Below are 27,474 nucleotides of genomic sequence, written 5' to 3' on the forward strand. Positions count from 1 at the left end.
ACTGAGACTGCAAACAGTTCTGTTCAATGATCCAACAAAACTTAGTGATATCATTATCTATCTTATACCTTTAAATATACATGCAGTTATATCATTTAGAGCACTTTCTTTTCCTCTCTTTGGTACAATGACAATTACACATTTTGGGTTTTGTTGCTCCCACAGTTCTTATTACTTTTTTTTGGAAGGGAGTAGAACCAAATGTGACATAACAGCAGAGTCGGTCAATCAAAAGGGTGGACATAATAGATAATGTAAAAGCATAATACAAGGTGATCAACAATGGTTACCATAATGTCTCCCACTATCTCTAGTAGAATTGCCTATATCATCAGTTATAATAAAATTGAACAAAACAGTAAAGAACAAAACCGACAGAACCAAAACATTGGAGACATTACAGGTGTTCAAAAGTAGATAATAGTCAATGAAAATGGGTGTCATAATGAATCTCACTATCTTCACAGCTGTTGCCTAAACTTTCGAACCTGGTACTATCAAGCAAAACAGAATAGGGGACATCAGTCAAAAACAAGATGGTGAGAGTAATACAGGGCTTTAAATCAAGATAATGAAAAGTCAAAGTGGGTTACTATAATATATCCTGCTATTTTCTATTTATTTTCTCTTAATTAAAAGGATAAAAATAAAAAAGTAAATAATGAAGTGGAGATTGAGATAAAAGAGGGCATAACAGCCAAACAGCGCAGATCAAAACATAACCATTTAAGCAGAATAGTGTTTCACCACAAGATAATCCTGACATAAAAGTAGTTACCATATTGTCTCTTTCCTTGACATCTTTGAGTATAACTTTGTATACTGTAGCATCAAATATATCAAAACAATGTAAAACCATTTAAGAGAATGACAGCATTGCAGGGTATTTAGAATCAACTAACAGAAAATGAACAATGGTTTCTGTATAATCTCCTTGTCTTTAAAAGTCTTTGCTTATACTATCATACATAATAAAATCCAATAAGATACAACCTGTTTAGACCAATGGAGACAGAAGAACCAAAACCTTGATGAGACTTCAAAACAAGATGATACTAAATCAGTATTACCTATTAAGACATCATTTTCTCCAAAATAGCTGTTCCTATCATCCAATCTTCTCTGCCTCATTTCTGTTGAGCTCTTTTTCTGTTATTAGTTGTCAGTTTGTCTTCTTCATTTTGTTTTCTGCTCCATTCATTGTGGCCTCTCTGCCGCTACTTCTGGATTTTTTGTATTTTTCCTTTTCAGAATATCTTGCAGTGTTCTCTGTAGAGTTGAATTGGTGGTTGCATATTCCCCTAGTTCCTCTTTATCCTGGAAGCACCTTGTTTTTCCATCAATTTCCAGGGACAGTTGTGCAGGATATCTCAATCTTGGCTGGAGATTATTATCTTTCAAAGCTTGAATTATTTCCCCCCACACTCTTTGTGATTTGATGGTTTGTGCAGAGAAATCTGCTGTAATTCTGATGGGTGTTCCCTTGTAAGTGGTCTGTTTCTTGTCTCTGACAGCTTTTAATATTCTGTTCTTGTATTGAATTTCTGGAATTGTTATTATTATATGCCTGGGTGTTGCTCTGTTTGGGTTGTAGGTGGCTGGGGTTCTGTATGCTTCATACAACTGAGTATCTTTTGGTAAATTAGGAAAATTCTCCTGGATTATTTCTGTGAGTAGCTTTTGTAGTTCATTTGTTTGTGTCCCTACTTCTTCTTTTATGTTCTTAATTCTTAAGTTATGGATCATCTTATCATCTTCTAGTCTTTGTATTATTGCTGTTTGTTTCTTTGTTACTTTTAAGAATGTTTTCGTTTCATTCTCCCATATTACAAATCTGCCCTCCAGTTCAGATAGTCTGTCCTTAGTTTCTTTCAAGCTGTTATGCCAGTTTTCTATAGACTTTTTAGTTTCCTGGTAGTCTCTTTGAACCTGCTTCACGTATTCTATGCTTTCTCTTTTTTCTCCATCAAACAATTCTCCCCTCTTTTTCTGTTCTTCCATTCCACCATCCGTTTTTTCTTGGGTGGTGCTTAGCATTTCTCTAACTATTCTGCTTATGTCTAGCTTCAGGCCATTAATAACTTCATTCCTGAATTCATCTATGAAGCTCTCTAGATGGCGCTTTATGTCTATTGGTGCAGTGTCCGCTCTTGCCTGTTTCTCAGGATTGGAGGCCGAAGGGCCTTTCTTATTGCTCCCTCTTCTCATATTCTTTGTTCCTTATATATGCAAGCGTATATAGGAGGCCCATCTTCCCTCCCTGTCAGCTACAGCCTGATCGAATTGCGCTGGCTAGGTGTTCCCGCCCACCGCAGCACACCAGGAAGTTGCAGACCAGGCAGCCTACGTGGGGCCCGCCCCTCCAGACTACCCTCAGGCTCTGGGATCTGGGTTGTGCTAGCCTACTGGGTCTCGGCCAGCAGCGTCACGTAGGCTAGGCACTTCTCACCAATCTCGCTTGAGAGGGGGATAGGTGGCAGAAGTCGCTGCAGCGCCCCGCTCCCGCAAGTCTGCCCAGTCCCGGAATGTCCTCTGTTGGAGTCTCCTGGACCGTGGGAGAGTCCCAGTTTTCCCTCACTCACCAGAGTTGGATGCATGGCTCCCCGCCCGTGCTGTTTTTAACTCCCTTCGCTGATTCCTGTTCTCAGAGCTTCCGTGCGTCTCTCTCCCTGCTGAGCCAATGTAGACATAGCCGCCATGCGGTGGGAAATCCAAATCGCAGCTTCCAATGGCGCAGGCTTCAGCTTCCACACTGAGGCTTTTCTGTTCCTGTTATAGCACCAGGATTGCATTCCAAGTTGGTTTCTCTCATCCCGTTCTTGGGTCAGCAGGGCATATCTCCACTTGTTTATGAGTCCTTACTCCGCACCATTCATGAATTTTTAGCTGGGTCTTTCAGAGAGCCTCTGTAGCTGCTGCTATCTGTCCGCCATGTTCTCCCAGAAGCCCCACATTTTTTATTCTTAAGTTATAGATCCTGTTGTCATTTTCTAGCCTTTGTATTGCTATTTCCTGTTTCCTTGTTACTTTTAAGAGACCTTTCCTTTCATGATCACATATTGCAAGCCTGTCTTCAAGTTTTCATAGTCTATCTTTAGTTTCTTTCAGGCAGTTTTGCAATCTTTCAATGTAGTTTTTAATTTCCTGGTAGTATCTTTCAATATGTTTCATGTATTCTACACTTTTTTATATTCTTCATCAAAGGTTTATCTCCTTTTTCTGTGACCCTCTATTCTTCCATCTGTGTCTTCTTGAGACATGCTTAGCATTTATTTTATTAGTCTTCTTATATCTTGCTGTACTTGTATTATTATTTCTCTTTTGAGGTCTTCTATAATGTCACAAAGATATTTCTTTATGTCAGCTGATGCTGTTTCCAATACTTCATGTCTGCTATCCTTGATCTCTTCTGTAATTACCTCTCCTAGACCCATACTGTTTGAATTGGTAGCTGAAGACACATTTTTCTTTCTTTCTCTTGTTATGTTTCTGGTTTCTTCCCGACAAGTGCATAGTGTGGGTCCCAGGCCCTTTCTGTATTGGTTATGATTTCTTTGAAGTCAATGGCGAGGGATTTCTGCCCTCTCCCATTTGCTGTTGATCAGTGAGGTACAAGCAGGGGTAGTGCAGGCTGGCCCCTCCCCTCTGAGCCAGTCAACCATGTGAGTCTTCACCATCTTAGTTTGTACTGCACAGATGGAACTGGCTCAGGACTGTTTCAGGGGCAACTTCATCCCTGGCTATTGGGTCCTGTTCCAGGGGCATGACCCAGTTGAAGCAGTTCCCACCAATCTGCTCTGCATCAGGAGAGGCCAAATGAAGCAACTACAGTTCCGGATTCAGGCCCATCCTGCCTGATTCCAGCATGTCACCCAGCTGATCACCACCTCCTGCAGGAGGACCAAATTCCAAGCACTCACCACAGGCTAGTGTAGATCTCCATGCCAGCTCCATTCTCTGTTGTTACACACCCTCCTGCTAAGGTACTCAGGCTCAAAAACCCCCAACTTCAGCAGGACTGTGAGTTGTTGGACTCCAGGGTGCCTAGGGCAATGTGGGAGCACTTCTGTTGAATGAAAGTGCATCTGGATTCAGGGTTCCACCCATGTTTTTCTTTCATTTTTCCTTGGCTTTTTCCTGAGTCATGAGAATCCCTCTCCTTTTTTCTGGTCTTCTCCATGGCATTAAATTCTAGCATCTTAGCTGTTTCTCTCAGAGAGCCTCGCTATCTTGCTACTTATTGATCTGCCATCTTCCCCCCTAGTCTATATTTCTCTTTTGAGTATCTGTTCTTACTTCTGAGGCTTCCTCAGATCCACATGAACTAATATTCATTGCCATTTCATTTTGGTATGGTATTTTCCATTGTTCTTGAAGCTGTTCAGCTATGCAGCCAGTGAATTAGTATTTTCACTGTTGAAAATGGTTATGAGACACAGATAGCTGTGAAGGGACAGCATGGGAAACTGAGGGCCTCATCAACAGGAGGTAAGGTGCTCTCAAAATTTCCACAGAGGTAGAGCTCATAAACGTTGGGTCAGTATTATTTTTATGTGCCACAGCAAGCTCTTTGCTATCCCTGAAAGCCCTAGAAGTTTCTCCATTTCTGACCTAGACCTAGACACAAACAAGTACCAACAAGTGCAGAGTGCTAGGAGACAGGAAAAGAAAGCATAATGAAAATATACCCTTTTTCTTTAGAAACCACATTATCGGATTTAAAAATTTGAAGATAAGTGGAAGAAAACAGGAGACATAAGAGTTTAAAAGACAATTCACTGTGAAAAATCTCTTTGTCATATGGCTTTCATGGACTTCCCATACTGTAGGAATGGTGGTTTAACAGTGAATTAAAATCTATGGAGTATAACGTTGTAAGAGGACCAATCATACCAAAGGTTATCTGTCATTTCACGCTTTTTCTTTCTTGTTGGGGCATAGCACAGTGAGGTTTTCAGGTATATAATGTATCACATGTCTCAGTTCAAATGATTCATGAATCACAGCTCTAATGGATGCTGGCATATGTGCTGCATGTTGCTATTTTGCCACTTGTTTGTTTCTTTGTTGTGATACCTAAGGTTGAACTCCTAAACTTGCACTTGCCAGGCAGATATGTATCTTGCTGAGCTAAATCCCTGCTCACTGTATTTTGCCTCACTAAGATCCAGTTTCTACTAGTGTCAATAGAGTCAACATACTTATAAAAAAAGCTTCTGTATAATCTGTAAGAAAACTTCCTACTACTCAAGGAATTCAGGCCTAAGATTCATAATCACTGTTTTGAATAACTGTATCTACCAGTCATTAAGGAATGATTGTAGACTACCTTCTTAATAATCAAAATATGAGACACCATACATACATACTTGTAAGAGTCTGCTTTTGAGAAAATCTATCTGCTTGCAATCAAGAACATATCAATACTGAGATGAAATAAAGTGGAAACACAGTGGGCTTGTTCGTAAGGAAAGCTTAGTCTAGGTAAACATCAGACTTACTGGAAGCACTTTTCCTCACTGTGGTGAACTGAGAGATGTGATGGTGGGGACCAGTGAACCTCTTGCCACAGCCTCCTGAGTTAACTGGGACTCAGGAAGGTGCCAGAAGGATCAACTCTCCAGCAAGCACCCACAAACTTGAAAACAACTCGGAATTTTATAGTAAGTTTTGTGGATACCTGTGAAGTACCCCGGGTCCAAGCTGGTAACATAGGGTATTGAGACATAAGTAAACAACACATTAAAAGTTGTTTTCTCTTATGCATATCAGCACTCTATTTGCAAGTATGGACAGCAATAATTACATCTGCACTGTTAATGTCAAAGCCTTCCAAAGATTTGGAGAAAAAAACTGACATGATTCTGGGCACATCAAACACTTTAAGGTACTGTGATTTTTCCAGAGTCATCTGTATTGCTTCATTTACCTAGTTGGAATGGCTGTATAACTTTCATTCTTACTGCTTTCTTCACAACAGAATCTTTTTCTTCCATGGCAGCCTGAATGGGTTTTAAAGTAAAATGGTTAGTAAACACTCCACGGCTCCAAACTATGCAGTTAATTCAGAACACAAATATACAGTCATTACCTTCCCATGAAGATGTGTGTCACCTGATTCTGTAAAGGAAAAAGGAAAAATAAACTTTATAAAGAAATATGGGAAAGCCAAAGACACATTCTTGTACTGTGAGGCTTTGGCTGAATCTTCATGCTTTGCTTTGGAAACCCAAATCATGCAACACAGTGAGGACAACTGCCTGACACAAACACAGGTCTGATATTCATCAGTTTTTACCCAGTAAGGTTGACTCACCAGATTCTGGGAATGCTGGTGGACTCTTCATCACGGATTCTGCCAGAAGTGGATGTTGATGGCCAAGCATCAATTTCTCAGATCTCTTCAGAGTCTCATTAGACTCGGTGAAACTCCAATCTGAATCAGAACAAAAAGTTTTACTTATTAGGATGTAATGACAATACAAACATAATTAATATATCAACCCTTTCCTCAGAAGTACTCTCATGTATTTCTCTGCCCCACAGTCCAATAATTGTTCCACTGCTTCTGTGCTTGACACTCACTAAGCCAAGTCTGATTGTTACCATCATCTCTCTTTCTTCTGTTTTAACTTAGTAGTATTGTGATTTTCCAACAATCTCTTTAATTTTTTTTTTGTTTTCTTTTTTTGGGTGGGGTATACCATGGATCGAACTCATGACCTTGTGTTTCCCATGCAGGCACTTATACCACTGAACTAAATCCCCTGCTCCACTCTTTAGTTTTTAGTACTCTTGATTGTTAAAACTTTAGGGATATGAATTATATTTCACTGCTTTGAGATGTTAAGTGTGTAAAGAATGAGCAAAGTGTGTAAAAGGCATTGTGAAATAGGGAGCAATTCTTCCAGAGAAAGGGGAAGCAAAGAAGAGGCAGGGTGGATGGAAAGAATGGGGACAAAGACTCCACTGGTTAAGTGAAATGAGTCACAAGCACAAATTTCAATACCATATTGTTTGCTAGTGGGAGAAACTGAAAAGTGTAATGGCCCAACTGTGCAAAAGATAGAAAATATTCAAATAGAAATGGTAAAGTGGTGGGAGGGTAAGGAAGTAAAGGATGTAAAGGAAAAAAAGGAGCAAACAGAAGAAAATGGAAACAAAATTTTTAAATAAGGACAGTAAGATAAGGAGTTGAAGGGAGAAGAAGTGACTAGGGGAAAAATAAATAAGACTATCAGGTACAGGGAGAAACTTCCTTTAATGAATGTGATCCTTATGGATATCTAAAATGCACCAATGAAAGCAATTTGAAAAAATATATGAAAATTATCCACTTGAATATAAACACACTATTTTTTCCCCAGTCAAAGGCATGGATGTGAATGAATATTCTACTTTCAAATGGGGAACTACAATGAGATACATTCTTCAATACATCAGTGTTGTGAGAATTCCCTTCTCCGGGTTTTGATAACATCATAAATTCCTAAGAAAAGTGCTAGCTTTCAGTGACCTAAATGTGCTCATGTGCAAACTGGTTTATTCCAGGTGAATCGTGGTGAACCTTTGGCACATGTTGCACAGTGGGCTCTTTGCCATCATTGAAAGGCCTAGAAGTTTGCTGTCTCTGACCTAGGTTCACATTAGTGAATGCAGAGCACCAGGAGACAGCAAAGGAAAGCATAATGAAAATATATCTTTTTTTCTTTATAAATCACATTGGAAGATTTGCAAATTTTAACACAAGTCAAAACAAACAGGAGACATAAGAGTTTAAAAGGCATTTCCCAGTGAAGAAGTTTTTTATCATATGGCTTTCGTGGATTTCCCATGTTTTTGGAATGGTAGTTTAACAGTGCATTAGAATTGTTGGAGGCTTAGGTTCTAAGAAGACCAATCATATGAAAAGTTATGTTCCATTTCATGCTGATTCTATTTCTTGTTCAGGCATAGCACAACGGGTTTTCAGAGATGTAATACGTCATGTGTCACAGTTCAAAAGATTCTGAATCACAGCTCTCATGAATGTCAACATATGTATGCATGCCACTATTTTAATGCTTTCTTGCTTGTTTCTTTCTTTCTTTTTGTACCTTGGATCAAACTCATCATCTTGTATTTGGCAAGCAGACACTCATGCTGCTGAATTTAATCCCAGGTCCCTATATTTTACCTCTTTCAGATTCAGTTTCTTCTACAGTGTCAATAGATTTCAACATGCTTAAAAATAAAAGGTCCTGTAGAATCTGTAAGAACCTTAACTACTATACAAGGAATTCAGACCTAAGTTTCACAATCACTGGTCTGTAAAATTCTATCTAGCAGGCACCAAGGAATGATTAGAGACCCCATTCTTACTAATCAAACCGTAACACACCATATATACACATTCATACAGTCTGCTTTTGTGAACATCTGACTGCTTACAAACATGAATATTCTAATAATTAGATGAAATAGAATGGAAATGCATTTGGCTTGTTATTAAGGAAAGCTTTAGTCAAGGTACAAATCAGAATTACTGGAGGCATTTTTGCTGGTGATGTTGAACTGAGAGATAAGGTCCTGGGTACCAGTGAACCTCTTACCACAACTTCCTGAATTAATAGGGACTCAGGGATGTGCCAGAGGACCCAGCACTCCACCAAGAATCCACAAACTTTCAAACCATCTTCAAATATTATAGTTAGATCTGTGGATCCCTGTGAAATATAAGAATCCAAATTGGGAGAGTTTAAGATCATTGCTCCCAGTGGTTAAGTGCCCGCCCAGCTTCCAGCCACACTATACTGATCTCTGCAGCTTTCATGGACTCAAATGGACTATACGCTGTGACCTTCTTCAATCAGTGGAGATGAATGCATTGGAGGTTAGTTCTAGCACATTGGTGCTAGCCTAGGGAGACCTTTGGACCATCCCTAACCCTGGTTAGGAGCTCACCCAGCTTTCTGAAACACTGGAGATGGCATGAAAGTTCCTGTGGGTATGACTGGACCATGATCTCCAACCTCCATTCAGTCCCAGGAGCCAAGGGCACAGGAGACAATTACCAACACACCCAGGGGAAGCTTTGGAACATCTTTTGAAACACAGAATTCTAGGAAAATGACAAGATAGAAGACCAAAATGCAATATCAAACCTCCAGCCATCCCAAGATAGCCTGGAAACCATATACATAGAAGAAAATATATGCCATATACCTGAAATATCTGAAATAATATGAAATGAATTAAAGAAGCAACTCTGAGAAGTTTTAAAGGAATTCAAATTAGAAATAATCTCTCAAGTAAAAGAAGAAATGATAAAGGTAATAAAAGAAATGCTGAACATATCTAAAGAAGACACAGTTAAATAATTAGAGGAATAATGTAAAAACATAGAATTCATGGATGAACAATTTAAGAAACAAACAGAATGCATGAAGCAGATTCAAAGAGATATACAGGAAAACAAAAATTTCATTGAAAGTTGTCAAAACTGTCACAAGGAGTGAAGATAGAACTTCAGACCTCAAAGACAAGATTTCAGCTAGTGAACAGGAAAGATATTTTAAAAATAACAAGGAATCAGGAGATAACAATTCAAGCAATGCAACATGATGCAAATAAAAACAAGAGATTGATAGGGATAAATGAAAAAGAAGGGGACAACACAAATGATATGAAGAGGCTATTTACACAAGTAGTAGCTGAAAATTTCCCAAACATGAAAATGGAAGCTGACATATGGATTAGTGAAACATATAGAACTCCAAATAGCCATAACCACCCAGACATATAATAATCACCACCCAGAAATCAAACATAAGAATAGAATATTAAAAGCTGTTAAAGAGAAAAGACAGACCACCTATAAAGGAAAACATATAAGAATCACAGAAGGCTTCTCAACACAAACAGTGAAGTCAAGAAGAGCATGGAGCGAAGTATTTCAGATCCTAAAAGAAAATGACTTCTAACCCAGACTGATATACCCTGAAAAGCTGTCCTTCAAAATGGATGGAGAAATAAGATACTTCCGTGACAAAGAACAGCTGAAGAACTTCATAAATACCAAACTAACCTGGAAAAGAATACTGAAACACATTCTAGATACACATAGGAAAAGACTACTAAGCAATATTTACCTCGATATGATAAAGGACACCTATGACATACCAATTAAACAGAATAGAAAGGTAAAGATACAACAGCAGAAAGAAAACATGTCAACAATAAAGCAGTATAGAACAGCTATAACCATTAATGTAAATGGAATCAATTCATCCATTGAAAGAAACAGACTGGCAGAATGGATTAAGAAACAACATCAAACCAAACTCTGTCCACAAGAAACCCATCTAACCCAAAAGGAAACTCATAGACTGAAAGTCAAAGGATGGAAAACAATACTTCATGCAACAGGAATTTAAAAAATTGGGTGTAACTATTCTATTTGCAGACAATGTGAACTTGAAACCAAGAATAATCCAAAGAGATAAAGAAGGTCACTACATAGTAGTTTGGGGAAAACTTCAAGAGGAAGAGATAACAATCTTAAATATACATGCACCAAATTCCAGAACACCTAGCTATACAAAGCAAATATTAACAGAAATGAAAAATCAAATAAGTAATAACACAATTATGACAGGAGACCTTAACACACCCTTGGCACTAAGGGAGAGATCAACCAGACAGAAAATCAGCAAACAAATAACAGAACTGAATCATAGCTGTGAACAAATGGATTTGATAAACGTATACAGTGTTCCATTCAACAACATCAGAACACATATTCTTATCAGCCGTACATGGGGCATTCTTTAAAAGAGACCATATACTAGCCCATGGAACATATCTAAGTAAATGCAAAGGAGTTGAAATTATCCCATGTATTTTATCAAATCATAGGACAATGAAACTAGAAATTAATGATAAAAGAAATGGCAAAAATCCCCCAAACACATGGAAATTGAATAATACACTCTTGAGCATTCAGTGAGTCACAAAGGAAATTAAAAGAGAAATTAAACAATACCTACAAGCAAATGAAAATATAAATACAACTTACCAGAATCTGTGTGATGCAATGAAAGCAGCCCTCAGAGAAAAATTACACTGAGCTCCCACATCGGGACTATAGAACAAAAACAAGCAACTTGATGCTACACCTCAAACATCTAGAAAAAGAAGAGCAAGTCAAGCTCAAAGCCATAAGAATGGAGTAAATCATAAAAATCAGAGCAGAAATTAATGCAATAGAGACTAAGAAAACAATATAAAGAATCAATGAATCAAAGAGTTGGTTCTTTGAAAGAATAAATAAAATTGATAATCCACTAACCAAACTTTTTTTAAAAAAGGAAAGAAAAAACTCAAATTCATGCAATAAGGAATGAAAAAGGTGAAGTCACTGTAGACTGCAGAAACACAAAAGATTATTAACACCTATTTCAAAAACCTCTACTTTCATAGGTTCGATGACACAGAAGATATAGACAGATTCCTAGAAACATATAAACTACCAAAGCTGGGTCAAGAAGATGTCAAACTGCTGAATAACCCAAATTCAATTAATGAAATTGAAAACATAATTAAGTCCTTACCTACAAAGAAGAGCCCAGGCCCACGTGGATTCACTGTGGAATCCTACAAGAAATACAATGAAGACTTAATGCCAACACTCCTCAAACTCCTCAATGAAATCAAAAGGAAAGCAATTCTTCCCAAGTCATTCCTGGAAGCAACTGTTACCCTACTACCAAAATCTGAGAAGGACCCAACTAAAAAAGATCTTCCTAAAGAACATAGATGCAAAAATCCTCATTAAGATATTGGCAAACAGGATACAGCAAATCATCAAGAAGATTACACACCATGACCAAGTGGGATGCATCCCATCCATGCAGGGATGGTTCAACAAACATAAATCAATAAATGTAATCCTCCATATCAATAGAGCCAAAAGTAACAATCACATGATCATTTCTATAGATGCAGAAAAGCTTTTGATAAGATCCAACACTTATCCATGATAAGAATCTTACAGAAAATTGGAATAAGATGGTCTTTACATCAGTATGATAAAAGACATCAATGACATACCAAGAGCCAGAATCATATTAAATGGCAAAGAACTGAAGGCCTTTACCTTAAAATCAGGCACAAGACAAGGATGTCCCTCATCACCGCTCCTATTTAACATAGTACTGGAAATACTAGCCAGAGCAATTAGACAAGAGAGAGAAATAAAAGGAGTAAACATAGGAAAAGAGGAAGTTAAATTATCATTATTTGCAGATGACATGATACTCTACACAGAAGACCCCCAAAACTCCATTGAAAGACTTCTAGATATAATAAATAAGTTCAGCAGTGCAGCTGGATACAAAGTCAATACTCAAAAATCAATTGCATTCCTATACACTAACAACAAAATCACTGACAGAGAAATAAGAGAAGCCACACCCTTCACACTGGCATCCAAAAATATGAAATATTTAGGAATTGATCTCACAATACAAGTAAAAGAATTACAGGGAAAATTATAATACCCTGAAAGAAGAAATTGAAGACATCAGAAAATGGAAAGACATCCATTGTTCATGGATAAGAATAAATATTGTGAAAATGAGCGTTCGCCCAAAAGTGTTATATACAGATGCAATGCAATCCCAATGAAAATACCACTAACAAACCTTACAGATCTAGAGAAATAACGCCTAAAATTCACCTGGAACCAAAAGAGACCTAGAGTAACCAAAGCAGTTCGAAGTAGCAAAGGCAAGACAGGAGGCATCACTATCCCTGACTTGAAGTTATACTACAGAGTTTCTGTAATAAAATCAGCATGGTACTGGAATAAATATGGATCTGAAGATCAATGGAATAGATTATTAGAAGACACAACCATAAGTGCAAACACACTCAACCACCTTATCTTTGATAAAGACATGTTCACTGGAAGAATGACAGTCTCTTTAATAAATGGTGCTGGAAAAATGGCTCCTCATATGCCGAAAACTACACCTAGACTCATGCCTATCACCATGTACTAAACTAAAATCTAAATGGATCAAAGATCTGAATATTAAAACAGAAACACTAAATCTGCTGGAAGACAAAAATCTTGAATCTTAGATAAAAATCTTGAAAACATAAAGGTAGGTAGGTAATTCATGAACAGGAATCAAACCACACAAGAAATACTTCCCAGAATCAATAACTGGGATGATGTCCTATTAAAAAGTTTCTGCATGTCAAAAGAAGTCTCCAGCAGAGTGAAAATAAAACCCACAAACTGGGAAAAAAATTCTCACTAAACTGTCCCTCAGACAAAGGACTTCAAAAACATATAAAGAATTTTTTTTTAAAAAAATGAGACCCCTGAAATTCAAAGACCCAATCAAAAAATGGGCATCTGAGATGAATACACATTCTCAGAAGAAGAAATGCAAATGGCAAATAAATACATGAAAAAATATTCATCATCATCAGTCTTTAGAGAAATTCAAATTAAAACAACACTGAGATTCCATCTTACTCCAGAAAGAATGACCAGGATCAAGAAAACCACCAACAACAAATGCTGAAGAGAGTGTGGGGAAAAAGGAACTCTCCTGCACTGCTGGTGGGAGTGTACACTGGTGCCACCACTGGGGAGGTCAGTCTTGACATTCCTCAAAAAGCTGAGATTGGAAGTCCCATTTGACCCAGCTATTTCACTTCTGGGCATATTCCCAGAAGAACCGAAAATACCATTCCACAGTGATATATGTGCACCCATGTTCATAATAGCACAATTTGTAATAGCCATATCTTGGAAACAGTCTAAGTGTCCATCAACTGAGGAATGGATAAAAAAGATGTGGTATTTCTATACAATGGAGTACTACTCAGCTATAAAGAAGGATCACATTGAGATATCTATAAATAAATGGATGCAACTTGAGACCATACTCATAAGCAAAATAAAAACTCATATTTAAATACCATATAGTCTCCCTAATGTAAGACATGGTAAGAGTACAAAAGGATTTATGGTAGTCTTGATTCCCCATTACATTGCTTTGAAGCCTTATAATGTTTTCATTAATTAGTTGGAATGGTTTTATTCTGTTTTGTTTGATTTGATTGTGTGTGATGGTATGAACAGCTATTTTGAAGAAAAGACATTATGGCAGCCATTGCACTGATGTAATATCATCTTGTTTTGAAGCCCTACTATGCTTTTGTTCTTATGTTTCCATTGGTTCTATCATGTTGCGTCTTATTGGATTTTAATATATGTGATAGTATAAACAAATTTGCTATAGAAAAAGAGTTAATATCATAGCCATTATTAATTTTCTGTTCTTTGGTTCTGAATGCCCTATAATACTTTTATTCTCCTGAATAGTTTTACACTATTTTGTTATGTTTGATACTATTATATGTGAAGGTATACTCAACTATTTCAAATTTTGGTTGCTACTGTTAATATCCAGTTGTCTTGTAGTGAAGTGCTGTATTGCTTACATTGTTCTGCTCTGACCTGCTTTGTTCTGTCTTCTTTTGTCTTATCTCTTTAAAATAAAACTTAAAATTGTCAATAAAAAAGGATGCAAACTGGGAACATTGGGTATTGAAACATAAGTAAACAACACATTAAAAGTTGTTTTCTCTTGTGCTTTTTAGCACCTATTTGCAAACACAGACACCAATACTTACATCTTCAGTGTTTATGTCAAAGCTTTCCAAAATTTGGAGAAAAAATGGAGATGATTGTGGGTACATCAAACACAGTAAGCTACTGTATTTCTTTCCAGAGTCATGTGTATTGCTAGATTTACCTGGTTGAAATGTCTTTACATCCTTTATTCCTACTGCTTTCTTCGCAACACAATCTTTTGCTTCCATGGCAGGCTGAATGGGTTTTAAAGTCAAATGCTTAATGAACACTCCACAGCTCCAAAATGTGAAGTTGATTCAGAACACAAATATACAGTCATTACCTTCAAGTGAAGATGTGTGTCAGGTAAATCTAAAAAGGAAAATGAAAAATAATCTATATAAGAAAATATGAGAAAGCCAAACATACATTCTCACAGAGTTAGGGTACATGCTTTGCTTTGGAAATGAGTTCTTCAGATTTTTGACTTTGCTTTCCCATTGGTCAGATCAATATGAGAGAAAAATTAGAATACAGGTTGAACATGATTTCCAATGTGACATTATTCTTCCAAATGCCATAACTAAACAGGAAGTGAGTATATACCAATCTATACATGTTGGGTGTTGTGAAAAAGTGATTTTGGGATCCATCATGACCCTGAGAGGCTGACTGTCAAAGCTGAAAGAAGAGAACAGCATATAAATTGAACAAACCACACCATCCATTGGTACAGCATTGCACTACACGTAGGTGCTCTCGAGACACCCAGCACAGCAGAGCTCACAAACGGTGTGTCAATGCTATTTATGTTTTAAAAGATGAGGTTTTGTTATGCTGCCAAGGTGCCCTTAAATTCCTGCAAATGAGTGATCCCTCTCCCTCAAATTTTCAAATAGCTTGAACTGAAAGCATACGCACCATGCCTAGGGAGATTTTTATATACTACTCATCAATATCATTACTCCTTACACAAGCAGGTTTTGTGAAAGTTGGGGACAGGGCTGAGGAGAAGCTACGTGAGAATTTCTCAGTGATTTCCACTGATACCGCATTGAAGGAATGAACCAAAGAGTGTCTCTATGTTACTTTTTAAAGGATTTGTGTGAAAAAGCTATTTTATCACAACTTACTTATCTTAAAATGAGTCAATGCTTCTATGTGTACATTAATGTCACTTGAATAATTATCAATTTAACAGAAATCTCTGATGCCTGATAGTTTAGGAGGGGAGGGAAGTACCTACAGTGTAAGGCAAGTCTAGCCCTTGTCCCTGCTTCTAATCATCTCTGCAGCAGCAAGAATCGACTTTGCCATTTGTGAGCACAAACACTGAAGCTGTGAGGAGTAAGTGCTCTCATGTTTCATCATTTGTTCCAAAATTATGTTTAGCTTTGTTATTTCCTATTTTCTTCCCCCAATAAATCCCTGTTCCTCTCCCAACTGACCTCTAGTTCGATGGTCTTGATTGTTTCCATTTACTGCTTTTTATGGATTATTCCTACCATTCCTTTCTTTATTTGGCAGAAATGGCAGTAGTATCTTAGAATTACAATTTGTTTTTCATCTCTTTACTCTTTCCCCTTTGGCTAGAAATATTTTCAGAAATAAAAACAAGATTTATGGGATGAGGCTGAGGAGGCGTATGATTCCCATTCAGTCTCTGTTCCCAGGAGGGAGCTCTCTAGGGGCACGACCTACCGCAGCAGTCCTGCCCTGGGGGAGTGCTGAGCTGTGGTGGAGCTTAGGACGGGGAGAACAGGTCAGACACTGGGAGCCTCATGCATCTGCTCTGTTACCTTCACTGATACCACTTCATAAGAGTCCAGAAGGGTGGCTTTTCAATTGTTCCACCTCATTGCCTCTTAAATTTGCCTTTGGGGACTTGCAGATCCAGAGTTCCATTTGGCTTCTATGTCTTCGCATTTTCTATTTTTATTTCAGTGAAATTGCTGCACTGATCCTTATAAATTGTTTATGGTAGTTATCTTTATTGCTGATATCAATAACAATGACTTGGGAAATTACTACTCCTCAGAGACATCTTCAAGTTGTAGCTGACTTTTGAGTGTTGATTCTGTTATAAGATTGTCCTTGTTCAGCAGTCACGGGAAAGATGGTGGATCAGTAACTAACAAGGTACAGAGCCTCTCTGGGAGAAACAGATCAGACACTTAGAATTTACCACCATGCAGAAGACTGGGTGAAAGGAAATGGACTCTCAATGACTCAGGAAGAAACTGAGGAAAAAGATTTAAAAAAAAAAAGAAAACAAAAATGTGGACAGAAGGCTGGAGCCAGAAGCACGCTCACCAGAGCCAGTCCAACTCACGGGTGTGGCACTCTCACCTGAGCCAGTTGGACTCGCATGGCAGTGCTCTCACTGGAGCCACAGTTGTGCTGAAGTCAGGGTTTGGTAAGCCCAATGGAGGACAGAGCTAGTGTGGAGACCTGCACTAACCTGCAGTGAGTGCTCAGAATCTGGCCCTCCTGGGAGAGATTAGGTGACCAACCAGATGACATATTGACATTGGGCAGGATGGGCCAGAACAAGGAATGGCAGTGACTTCAGTTGGCTGCTCCCTGCCAAGAGCACATGGGTGGGATCTGATAGGGCTGGGTCATGCCTTTGGCCAGCACCCAATAGCCAGAGTTGAAATTGTCCCTGACATTTTCCTAAACCAGTTCCATCCTCGCTGCACAAACTAATGTGGTGAAGGCCTGCACTGGCTGACTGGCTCAGAGGGTACGGGCCATCCTACACCACCCCTGCTTGCACCTCAATGACCAACAACAAAATGGAGAAGGCTGCAATCCCTAGCCAGCACACTTCAGAAGAACTATAACCAATAGGAAAGGGGCTGGGACCTTCACGATACACCTGTATTGAGGAAGCAAAATACATAACAAGAGAAAGAAGTAAGAAAAAGCCTCCAGTCAAACCAGGGAATATGGGGGCCAGGAGAGGTATATACCGAACAGATTGAGGGCAGCAAACATGAGATATTTGACATGGTATCAGCTGACATAAAGAAATATCTTCATGACATTATAGATGAACTGAAAACTGAAATATTAATACAACTACAGTAAGATGTAAGATTAATAAAAGAAATGCTAAGCCCCTCCCAAGAAGACATAGATGGAAAAATGGAGGAACACGAAAAAGGAGAGAAACCTTCATAGAAGACCATAAAATAAAACTAGAATACATGCAACAGAGTCAAAGAGATTACCGGGAAATTTAAAACTACATTGAAAGATAGCAAAATTGCCTGAAGGAAACTAGGGATACATTAACAACACTTGATAGGTTTGCAATGTGTGATTGTGAAAGGAAAGATCTCTTAAAAATAACAAAGAAATAGGCAGTAACAATACAAAGGCTAGAAGACAACAAGAGGATGATCCATAGTTTAAGAATAAAAATGAGTGAAGAAGCAGGGGTAAACACAAAGCAGATACAAAGGCTATTCACAGAAATAATTAAGAAAAACTTCCCAGGCATAGGAAAAGGAGATGATATTCAGCTGTTTGAGGCATACAGAACTCCAGCCATCTAAAACAAAACTGAGCTACCACCCAGACATATAATAATCAAGATCCCAGAAATTCATCCCAAGAACAGAATATTGAAAGCTGTCAGAGAAAAGAAATAGATCACCTCTAAAGGAAAACCCATCAAACTCATGACAGACTTCTTGACACAAACCATCAAATCAAGAAGAACTTGAAGTGAATTATTCCAAGCCTTGAAAGAAAATAACCTCCAATCCAGATTGACATACCCTGAAAAACTGTCTCTCAAAATTAATGGAGAAACAAGATGCTTCCATGACAAAGAGGAACTGGGGGAGTTCGTGACCACCAACCCAACCCTACAAAAAATACTGAAGGACATTCTAGAGAGGGAGAAAAAAAACCCAGGATTTCAGGAACAGTGGCAGAGAGGCCTCAATGAATGGGGCAGACAATGGAATGAAGGAGAAAAGTAGACAACCAATAGCAGAAAAATAGCATAGCAGAAATGAGGCAGAGAAGGTTGGCTATAATCTCTAACATAGATGGCCTTGATACACTAACAAAAAGAAACACAGGCAGAGTAGATCAGGAGATAGGGCCCATCGAAAATTTCCTCTGTATGGGAAATATAATTAACGTGAAAGAGGGTTTATGGACCAAAAGTCAAATATGAAAAAACAATGCTCTATGTGACAGGGAACCAGAGAGAAATAGGGGCAGCTCGTCCAGCACCTGAAGACCGCTTGGAAAGACATGACACTTTTGCAGTGGAGAAGAAGCTATAATGAAGCAAAAGCCTTGAGGCTTTTGTATGTGCAGGAAAACAACTTAAGATCAAGCCCAGGGGTAAAAAGTTTCAGAACCACTTGGGTAAATAACAGGTTGCATCCCTAACCTACAAACTAAAGGGAATTAGTGGGAACCAAAATGTACAATGTAACCCATGAAAGTGAAAGTAAAAGGGAAGGAATTGTCTAAAAAGGAAGGCAGAGGACATTGTTAATAGTGTACCACGATTTAAAATCCACATTGTTCTCATCATTTTGTTTAGTTTGGTTATATTTTATTCCAGCCTGTCTACCTGTAGTAGACTTAATGGCCAGACAGCTACTCCAAAAATAGCAGGATATACCACAGTAACCATCCTTAATTTCCTATTAACTTAATCTGAAGCCCTGTATTACTTATACTGTCTTATTATGACTGATCTTATTTGAATCTGGTTTGTCAGATCACTGTCTCGTCTTGACTGATCTTATTCAAATCTGTTATGATTTGATAGTATCAAGTCTGAGAGTATAGACAACTACACTGAAGATGACAGGATTTACTAGGATACCCACTCTGGTTTGATTATTACCTGCTTTTGAAGTCTTATAATGTCTCCAATGTTTTGTTTTTATTAATATTGTTATATACTGCTATGTTCAATTATACTATGCCTGATGATATAGACAATTCTATTGAAGATAACAAGAGACATCATAGTAACCATTGTAGGTCACCTTGTGTCATGGTTTTATATGACTTTTTCATTTTGTGTTTTTCTAGGAGTTTTTGTTTTGTCTTGTTTTGTTTTTCCCTCCAATACAGAAAGGATAGCTATCCATATAGAGACTCGTGCATGTGTAGAACTTCTAAACAGTTTATGAGAACTGATTATATAATGCACAATAAAAAGAACAACTACTTCGAAGAAAAAGAGACACTAAGGGACCCAGTTCTGATTCCGTAGCATCATGATGTGAAATCCAGCAAATTATTATTCTTTATTCCAAGTGATTTTAGTCTGTTTTGTTTAATTTCAAAATGCATGAAGGAATGGACAGTGATTTTGAAGAGAATGAGGAACACTATGACAGCCATTGTCGACTTCCTTATTGTCTGGTCTTGAAGCCGTAAAATGCCTTCACCACCCTGTTTGGATCAGTTTTTTTTTTTTTTTTTTTTTTTTTTGTCTTTTTTCCTTTTTATCGGTACCAGGGATCGAACTCACAACTGCCTGCTTGCAAGGCAGGTGCTTATGCCGCTGAGCTAAATCCCCAGCCCCGGGATCAGTTTTATACTATGTTGTTTTGTATAAATTCACTGTATGTGAAGATATGGACAAGTATTTGGAAGAAAACAAGAGAAAGTATAACAGATAGTGAAGATCTACTGATGTCTTGCTTTGAAATGTGTCTCTTACACTGCTTTCTTATGTTTTGTTTTGTTATCTTTTGTTATGCTTAATTTTACCCTGTTTAAAATAAAATTAAGAAAAAAAGATTTATGCTCCCCCTTGACCCTGTTATGTCTTGATCTAGTTCTCAACCTATGGTTCTTCTCCAGATTTCTCTACAGGAAACTTGATATTGGGCCACCTCCAGTGGTCTGAGGATGAGTGGTGTCAGCCTTTCCAGAGAACTTACTACCAATACACTTCCTCAGTCCTTGTGAATCAAATATGTGGTGTAACATGTTCCCCAACAGGGGCTTCATTTCTTCACAAAAGATCTGGCACACACACTCTCTTCCAAATCCTCTTCCCTTCCCTGAGTCTCTTCCAAATCCTCTTCCCTTCCCTTCTTTCCCGTTTTGGAAAGTGGTGCTGACTTCCTCCTCATCATGTCACCCAAATTGAAAATGCACGAATGTCAACCACTTTCTTATGGACTTTTTACTGAGACTATGACTTTGCTGATCTCAAAAAGCATTCCTTTCTTTCTATTTTTTTACTGTCTCATTCTGGATACACTACATGATGAAACAGCAACTCTTTTTAAGTGGTAAACTGTAAATGGAATTCTGCAACCAGCATTGTGGGAGAAGTAAGTGCATGAACCAAGGTACCAGTGAAACTACGCATATAGCTGACCTTGCTTGTTTATTCTGATCTGTAGTGAATAAAGAAGAGCTCTGCATAATCTAGTACTTCAGTCCTTGATGCCTTTCCAGTGGTAAGAAGACAGGGAAAGTGAAAAACTTCTGCTCTACTTCTCTATCAAGTTTTGCTACTCAATGCTCAATTGATACAATTTCTACACTTCTGCTACCTTGATCTTCCTTCTCTTAAGAATTACTTCATTTCAGGGGCTGGGGATTTAGCTCAGTGGCATAAGTGCCTGCCTTGCAAGCAGGCAGTCGTGAGTTCGATCCCTGGTACCAATAAAAAAGGAAAAAGACCAAAAAAAAAAAAAAAAGAATTACTTCATTTTTCCACACTCCATACTTTGTTTTCTTTGTTTACTCCTTGTATTATTGCTTTCGCATTCTTCACTCCTTTCTTTCCTATTAATTTTCTAACTTCCCTCAGACATTAGAATGCCTTGAAATGGTGCTAACAAGGTAGCTCCCTCAGTGACCCTCAAATTAACCTATTACTTAAACTTCAAAGTATATAAAACTTACTACTGATTTACTTCTTTTTTCTTACTATCCAATTCATGGGTAGTTTTTTGACTATTATAATCCAGCAATGCTCTACTTTTAGCTAAATAACTATCAAATAACTTCTCTAAATAAATTACACATATTTCCTACCTTTTGTTTGTGTATTTCCTGCATGTTTTCCTCCATCATCTGCATCCCCAGGAAAAGGATTGACAGGCTGCTGTGGAAGATTCTCAGAGATACTCTGTGAAAATTCATATAGCAGTAATGAGTTACAGAAGCATTTCTTACTCATTTCCAAAGAAGCTATCTGATTTTTACCATCTTAAGGCAAGCAGGTTTAATAATGGGAAGCATATACTGAGAACCAAAATGTCTCCCATGTGAACCTTATGACAAGCCCAGCTGCTGTCTCCATACGGGTGCTGACTTTGTAAAGCAGGCATGGAATGCTACAGGAAGGATTCAGAGACAAAATTCTGTCTGACAAACCTATTTCATCCTATCTTCACAAGAGTCAACAGTACGCTGCACTCTCCAATGAATGTAACATTGAAACATACAGATTTACATGAAGCCATTTTTATGAGTGCATGTTTGTGATATGTAACAATTACACTTGTTTTGGGGAACTGCTACATGAGTTATCATTTCTTGATTACCTTGGTTCCCTTTACACCCTAATATCACTTTCCCTTCCCTGAATAAACAAATTCTTATAAATATACTTGTTATTATTCAGCATTAAGCATTCTATTCACAGAAGTCATGTCACTGTTAAGATACTCGGCCAGTAAGAAACTTCAGAGAGCCATGCTGAGTAAAAACATCATTGCAGGCACTACTTCACTTGTGTAAACAAGGACTTGAAAGAAAAGCAATTCTGAGATAATATTTTTACTGATAGAAAAATGTTTGAAAATAAAAATATACTGATAACTTCATGTTATATTCAAGAAATAGCACATGAATATGAGATGTTATATACAACTCTTTCCCAATTAAGAAAAACTTTGAAAAAGTATGAAAAAAGACTGCAACATAAAAACTTTTTTTACAAAGTGCCCCCAATTTACAACATACCGACTTACACATTTTCTTTTCTATCTGTTGCAAAACCGTAAATAACTGTGAGGAAGTAACTGCACTTCCTGCTTCCTGGTCACTGTAGGGTGCTGCAGTGATGGACAGACAGGGCTCATGGTCCTGCCCACAGTGTCCTCCTGGACTTTACTGTGCTGGCTCTTGTTCACTCTTATATTAGCAGCAGTTCACTCTCATTTCCATCTGTACTGAAACCCCCCTTGAAAATTCTTTAACATTTGCAGGGCTAGTGGTGCACACCTGTAATTCCAAACTTCTGGAAGGGTAAGGCATGACAAGCACCAGTTCAAGCCCAGTCTTGGGAATGTGGTTACATAGAAAGACCCTGTCTCAAGTCTAATATGGCTGGTGGTGCAGTGCCATGGGAAGGCCACAGGATGGATTCAAATTAATGAAATAAAAAGTGCTTCTTGTTCATTTGACTGCTCTATCATGATAACATAAGTCTTCACCTAAGATATTCAGTATCTCACTACTTGGTACACAGTGGTACTCTAAAACAGAGATTTATTCAAGTTCACATTTAAAATCTCATCAGGGAAGCCTCAAGCACCAAGCCACTCTCTTCCTATATGCTGTCTCCATCAACAGTTTTACTAAGAGTTTTACCATTTACAAACCAGCAATCTACATGCCTCTCTCATCTTTCTTACTCTTTTCTTCACATTATTATTTTGCTGATCTCATGTTTAGGAAAAAATCTTCAATATTTATTCAGGTAAAACCTTTTATACTTTCAAAGTATTTTTATAATTTTTGTCACAAATTTCCTATGACATATAGAAAGCATCACATAAGTAGTAGATCATGTGCCATCTTCATGGTATAATAAGGTCACCAAAAGCCAAATTCGTTAAATTATGTTTCCAAGATTTAGCAGTTACTAACAGACAGAATACTAACACATCTTGTGACTTCAACCACCATCCTGGTACCACAATGCAGGAGCTGCATGGAACAAAGACATTAGCCCTTTCCCAAAATGCTCACTCTAGGGCCAGGGATTTAGCTCAGTGGCTGAAGTGCCTCTCTGGCAAGCACAAGGTTGTGAGTTTGAACCCCAGTAACCGAAAAACAAAACAGAACAAACAAAAAATCAAAATGTTCACTCTAACACAATTTGTCATTATTTACATTTTTATCAGTACAAGCATGGCTGCCATAAAGAGACTCACTGCATTCCACATTCAAAATTGGTTTCTGTTTTTTCAAATAATAGAACACCAAACTGTGAGTATAACACCATGTATTTACATCTTGAGTCCTTGATTCTATTGAATTACTACGTTCAGATCGACACCAGGAAACCCAAACATATTAACTATTGCAATTATCATTTATTACTTTGTCAAGTAAAAAACTGTAAAAATTATGATCCAAACATTTTGTCTGAATCTCAGCAGAATTTTCACCCATTGGCCATAGACTGACTGGGAAAAATTCCTCAGTTTTTGCTCAGCTTAGTTTTAGAATCCAAGCTGATTGCTTATGACATGTTGCTCCTAGTTTTTAACTGCACTGGCTTCCTTAAATGAATCTTACACAGGTAGCAAAGGTGTGCTCAGACTCCATTCATTTATTCCTTCACCTGCAGTACAAAGGATTCAGCACAGGGCAATTGCATTCAGCTATGAACCCAGTGGCATTAACTCTTTGAGACATAATCATACTAAACAGCTAAGCTACACAGGAAATTAGGAACTGTGGTTAAAAACTGTAAGGAAAAATTTCTTACAGGTATATGAACAGGTGAGAAAGTATAGTCAAATTTTCCCATTATATTTCAACCTCAACCAATATTTATTTCAAAAATAATTACAGGCAATACCTCAGAATCCCAAGGAGATTCATCATCTGTCTGTGCTTCCAGTGGCAACACAGTATCTATAAAATGTAGTCACAGACACATTAGTTATATTCACTACAATAAATTTTATTCATGTATGCAAATCCATCTGCATTCATGAACATTTCACTAAGATACAAGTCAATGTGAAAAGAATTTCAGAAACAGGTTCAGAAATATGTTGGTGGAAGAAAAATAAGACAATAAAATTTTAAAAGAAATGGATATTATGTTTTGGATCTACACACATTTGAAAATAATAGCATATGAACAAGAACGATTTTCATAGCTAGTCACTAACTTACCAGTTTGAGGAGTTTTCTTCTCTTCATCCACATTAGTCATATTTTTGGCTGTTTGCTCTTCTTGTGTTTTTACAAGAACAAACTTACCGTTTTCCAGCCTTATAATTTTTGGCCTTTCTGCTTCTTTATAACAAAAAAAAAAAAAAGGCAGAACAAAAACAAAAATAGCATTACAAAGCATGCAATTTCCCAGTGACCCACCCAGCATAATGGAAACAATCACGGGAAAAAATTTATCAAATCACAGTGACTACTCTGGGAAAAGCTGAAAACAGAAAGCACATTCTGCTCTGCACGGAAGTAGATGCAGATACATGAACACAAATGAAAACAGTGAAATGTGTTTCATTTATTCTACAAATGAGGTACAAAGATACTCATCCAAATCAAGTACAATCAGTTCTATCTGGGAAGCTCAGGAAAGGCCATTTCTTTTGAAAGGGAGAGAAAGCACACAGGAAGGCTGTCTAGGGAAGTCAAATTATCACATTTACATTTAAACCTCAACCAATACTTATTTCAAAAATAATTACAAGTGATAGGCAACACCTCTGAATTCAAGAATACCATTTCATTTAAAGAACAAATGAAATACCTCAGAATTCAAAAAGGGACACCAGAAACAAAAGGATGAGGCATGAAACAATGCAGCAAAAGAGGGCTGCCCAAGGAAGATGATACAACTAGAATAGTTTCCAGAAGGGCACAAACAGATAAAAAGGAGCAGCAAGGGGAACCACACAAGACTCATCTCAGGCTGGAATGGGAACTTTCCCTTTGTGAAAAGGAAATCTGCAGATTCTTGGCAGCAGTGTAAGATCAATGCCAGAGTTTAATGGGCAGCAGAGCATAAAAGAATATAATGTCTACATGATGGGTGAGAAAATGAGTCTAGAAATGAAAAACAGTTCTCAGAATGTAAAGAGTAAGAAAGACTCGATAGTCATCAGAAGAGTGGCTGGGGCCAGGAATTCTCAGCTTCAGAGGTCTGGAGCCATCCAATATCAGCGCGGAAAGGTCACAGTCAAGGCCTACAGAAAGACATCAAGCTGGAGGCCTGGGACTGCAGACACATTGTAGGAGGAGGGGAGAAGATGACCTCACTCAGGAAATCATATCAGTTCAAAAGGTGAAGTATTTGTAGAATACAGCAAACTGATGTAGTAATGCTAACTATGTTATCCATGGTTCTGAAATTCCTCAAATGAAATCAAGGAGATGCCATTTTTCAATTATATACACTAACTTTTTTTCAGGAAATGAGCATAAACTTTTATTGATATATGTAAATGCTGACTTCTGGGACACTACATAAATATGATTTTAAAATTTAATCATAAGATTTAACACTAAAATGTCCATTGAAGATTTTGCCAAAGATTCCTGTTCAAAGAAAAATCTTCCAGGATTTAATGAAATGGAGGCCTGCTGATGTGCACCTGTGTCCTGTGCTAATAGGGCAGCTGAGGTACGATGGTTCCTGAAGCTAGGAGTCAGAAGCCCAACTGATAAGTATAACCAGGTCCATTCTCAAAAAGGGAAACATATTGTAAATTATAGAAGGGAAATGGTGATATATTTACAGAATAAGGTATTTTTGCATACTACTATAACATGAGGGAGAAATGTAAAACCTTATTTAAAAATTCCTATTCTCCCAATAAATGGCATATCCCAATACTTCTAATTTTCTATTTATACCATATGCAATGACAGTTACAAATGGAAGAAAGGTTGCATGCTATTTACCACTACCTGAGAACTGAAGCATTTATAGTAGAGAGAGAAGAAAACACAGTATGTTCCATGAGTTTTTCATTCAGAGAAACAACTGCTAATCAGGATTCTATAGAAAAATTACACTTTGAAAAGATGCACCTAGTAAACATGGAGCTGGCTAAAAGAAAAGATATAAATTTTAAGATGACATTCTAACCTATGTTCAGAGTTAAAGGATACTACAATGTACTGTGTGTATCATACCTATTCATTCCTCTGATTTGTTTCCTTATTTGACATAACATTAAACATAACCTGAAATTATATATCCTAAGCACAGTAAGGAAATATACACTTTAGGGCATATTTTTAGAAACTCAATGTACTTATTTATTACATAAATCATGCATACATTACTTGAAAAATTCTACTAGGTAGAAATCCATTCATTAACATTCAAATGGTATTAAAATGCCTCTTAATACAAAACACCTCACTGCAGGTCTTCAGAATTCACACAACATCTTTCTAATCTCCAGAAACTCACAGTACTGTGGGAGTTTTAAATGAATATTTGGAAGTACAAAAACTTCTGAAACTTGAAATGTCAGAATGAGATTTGGACACTTCAACTGTATATTTTAAAAACTATAATGCTTACAATTACTTAATCATTACCACTTGCTTTTTTAGACCATCTAGTTCTAGGACTGGTCATTATTTTGACCACAACAAGTATTCTTCAAAAAGATGAAAAATTTTAAAAATGTTATCCTCTTAATGGAGGAATCACTTAGAAAACACGGTGCAGGCAGGTGTAGTAGCACATTCAACCCAGCACTGAAGGTGAGGCTAAAGATCCCAAATTCCAGTCCTGATTAAAAAACAAATTCAATTAATTAAAAAAAATGAGGACCAGGGGTAGTCCTTCTTGCACAGGCCCTGTGATCAACTCCCAGGAACAAAAGAAA

At 37.5% G+C, this 27,474-nt stretch overlaps 1 protein-coding gene across 1 annotated transcript in view; it reads right to left on the reverse strand.

Moving 5' to 3' along the window:
* Positions 1 to 27,474, reverse strand: part of LOC101788926 (ras-like protein family member 12) — a 141,611-nt gene that overhangs the window by 34,190 nt on the left and 79,947 nt on the right. The window contains exons 3-10 of the mRNA XM_063254100.1: positions 24,785 to 24,907; positions 24,462 to 24,517; positions 21,680 to 21,773; positions 14,979 to 15,007; positions 14,817 to 14,889; positions 6,317 to 6,436; positions 6,092 to 6,120; positions 5,930 to 6,002 (exon numbers count right to left, since the gene is read on the reverse strand). Coding sequence (XP_063110170.1) covers positions 5,930 to 6,002; positions 6,092 to 6,120; positions 6,317 to 6,436; positions 14,817 to 14,889; positions 14,979 to 15,007; positions 21,680 to 21,773; positions 24,462 to 24,517; positions 24,785 to 24,824 — 514 coding nt within the window. The 5' untranslated portion in view covers positions 24,825 to 24,907. The remainder of the gene's footprint in view (positions 1 to 5,929; positions 6,003 to 6,091; positions 6,121 to 6,316; positions 6,437 to 14,816; positions 14,890 to 14,978; positions 15,008 to 21,679; positions 21,774 to 24,461; positions 24,518 to 24,784; positions 24,908 to 27,474) is intronic.

The sequence above is a fragment of the Cavia porcellus genome, unplaced genomic scaffold, assembly GCF_034190915.1.
Source record: "Cavia porcellus strain 051 isolate PalLab524CR breed Dunkin Hartley unplaced genomic scaffold, mCavPor4.1 scaffold_8, whole genome shotgun sequence".
NCBI lineage: Eukaryota > Metazoa > Chordata > Mammalia > Rodentia > Caviidae > Cavia > Cavia porcellus.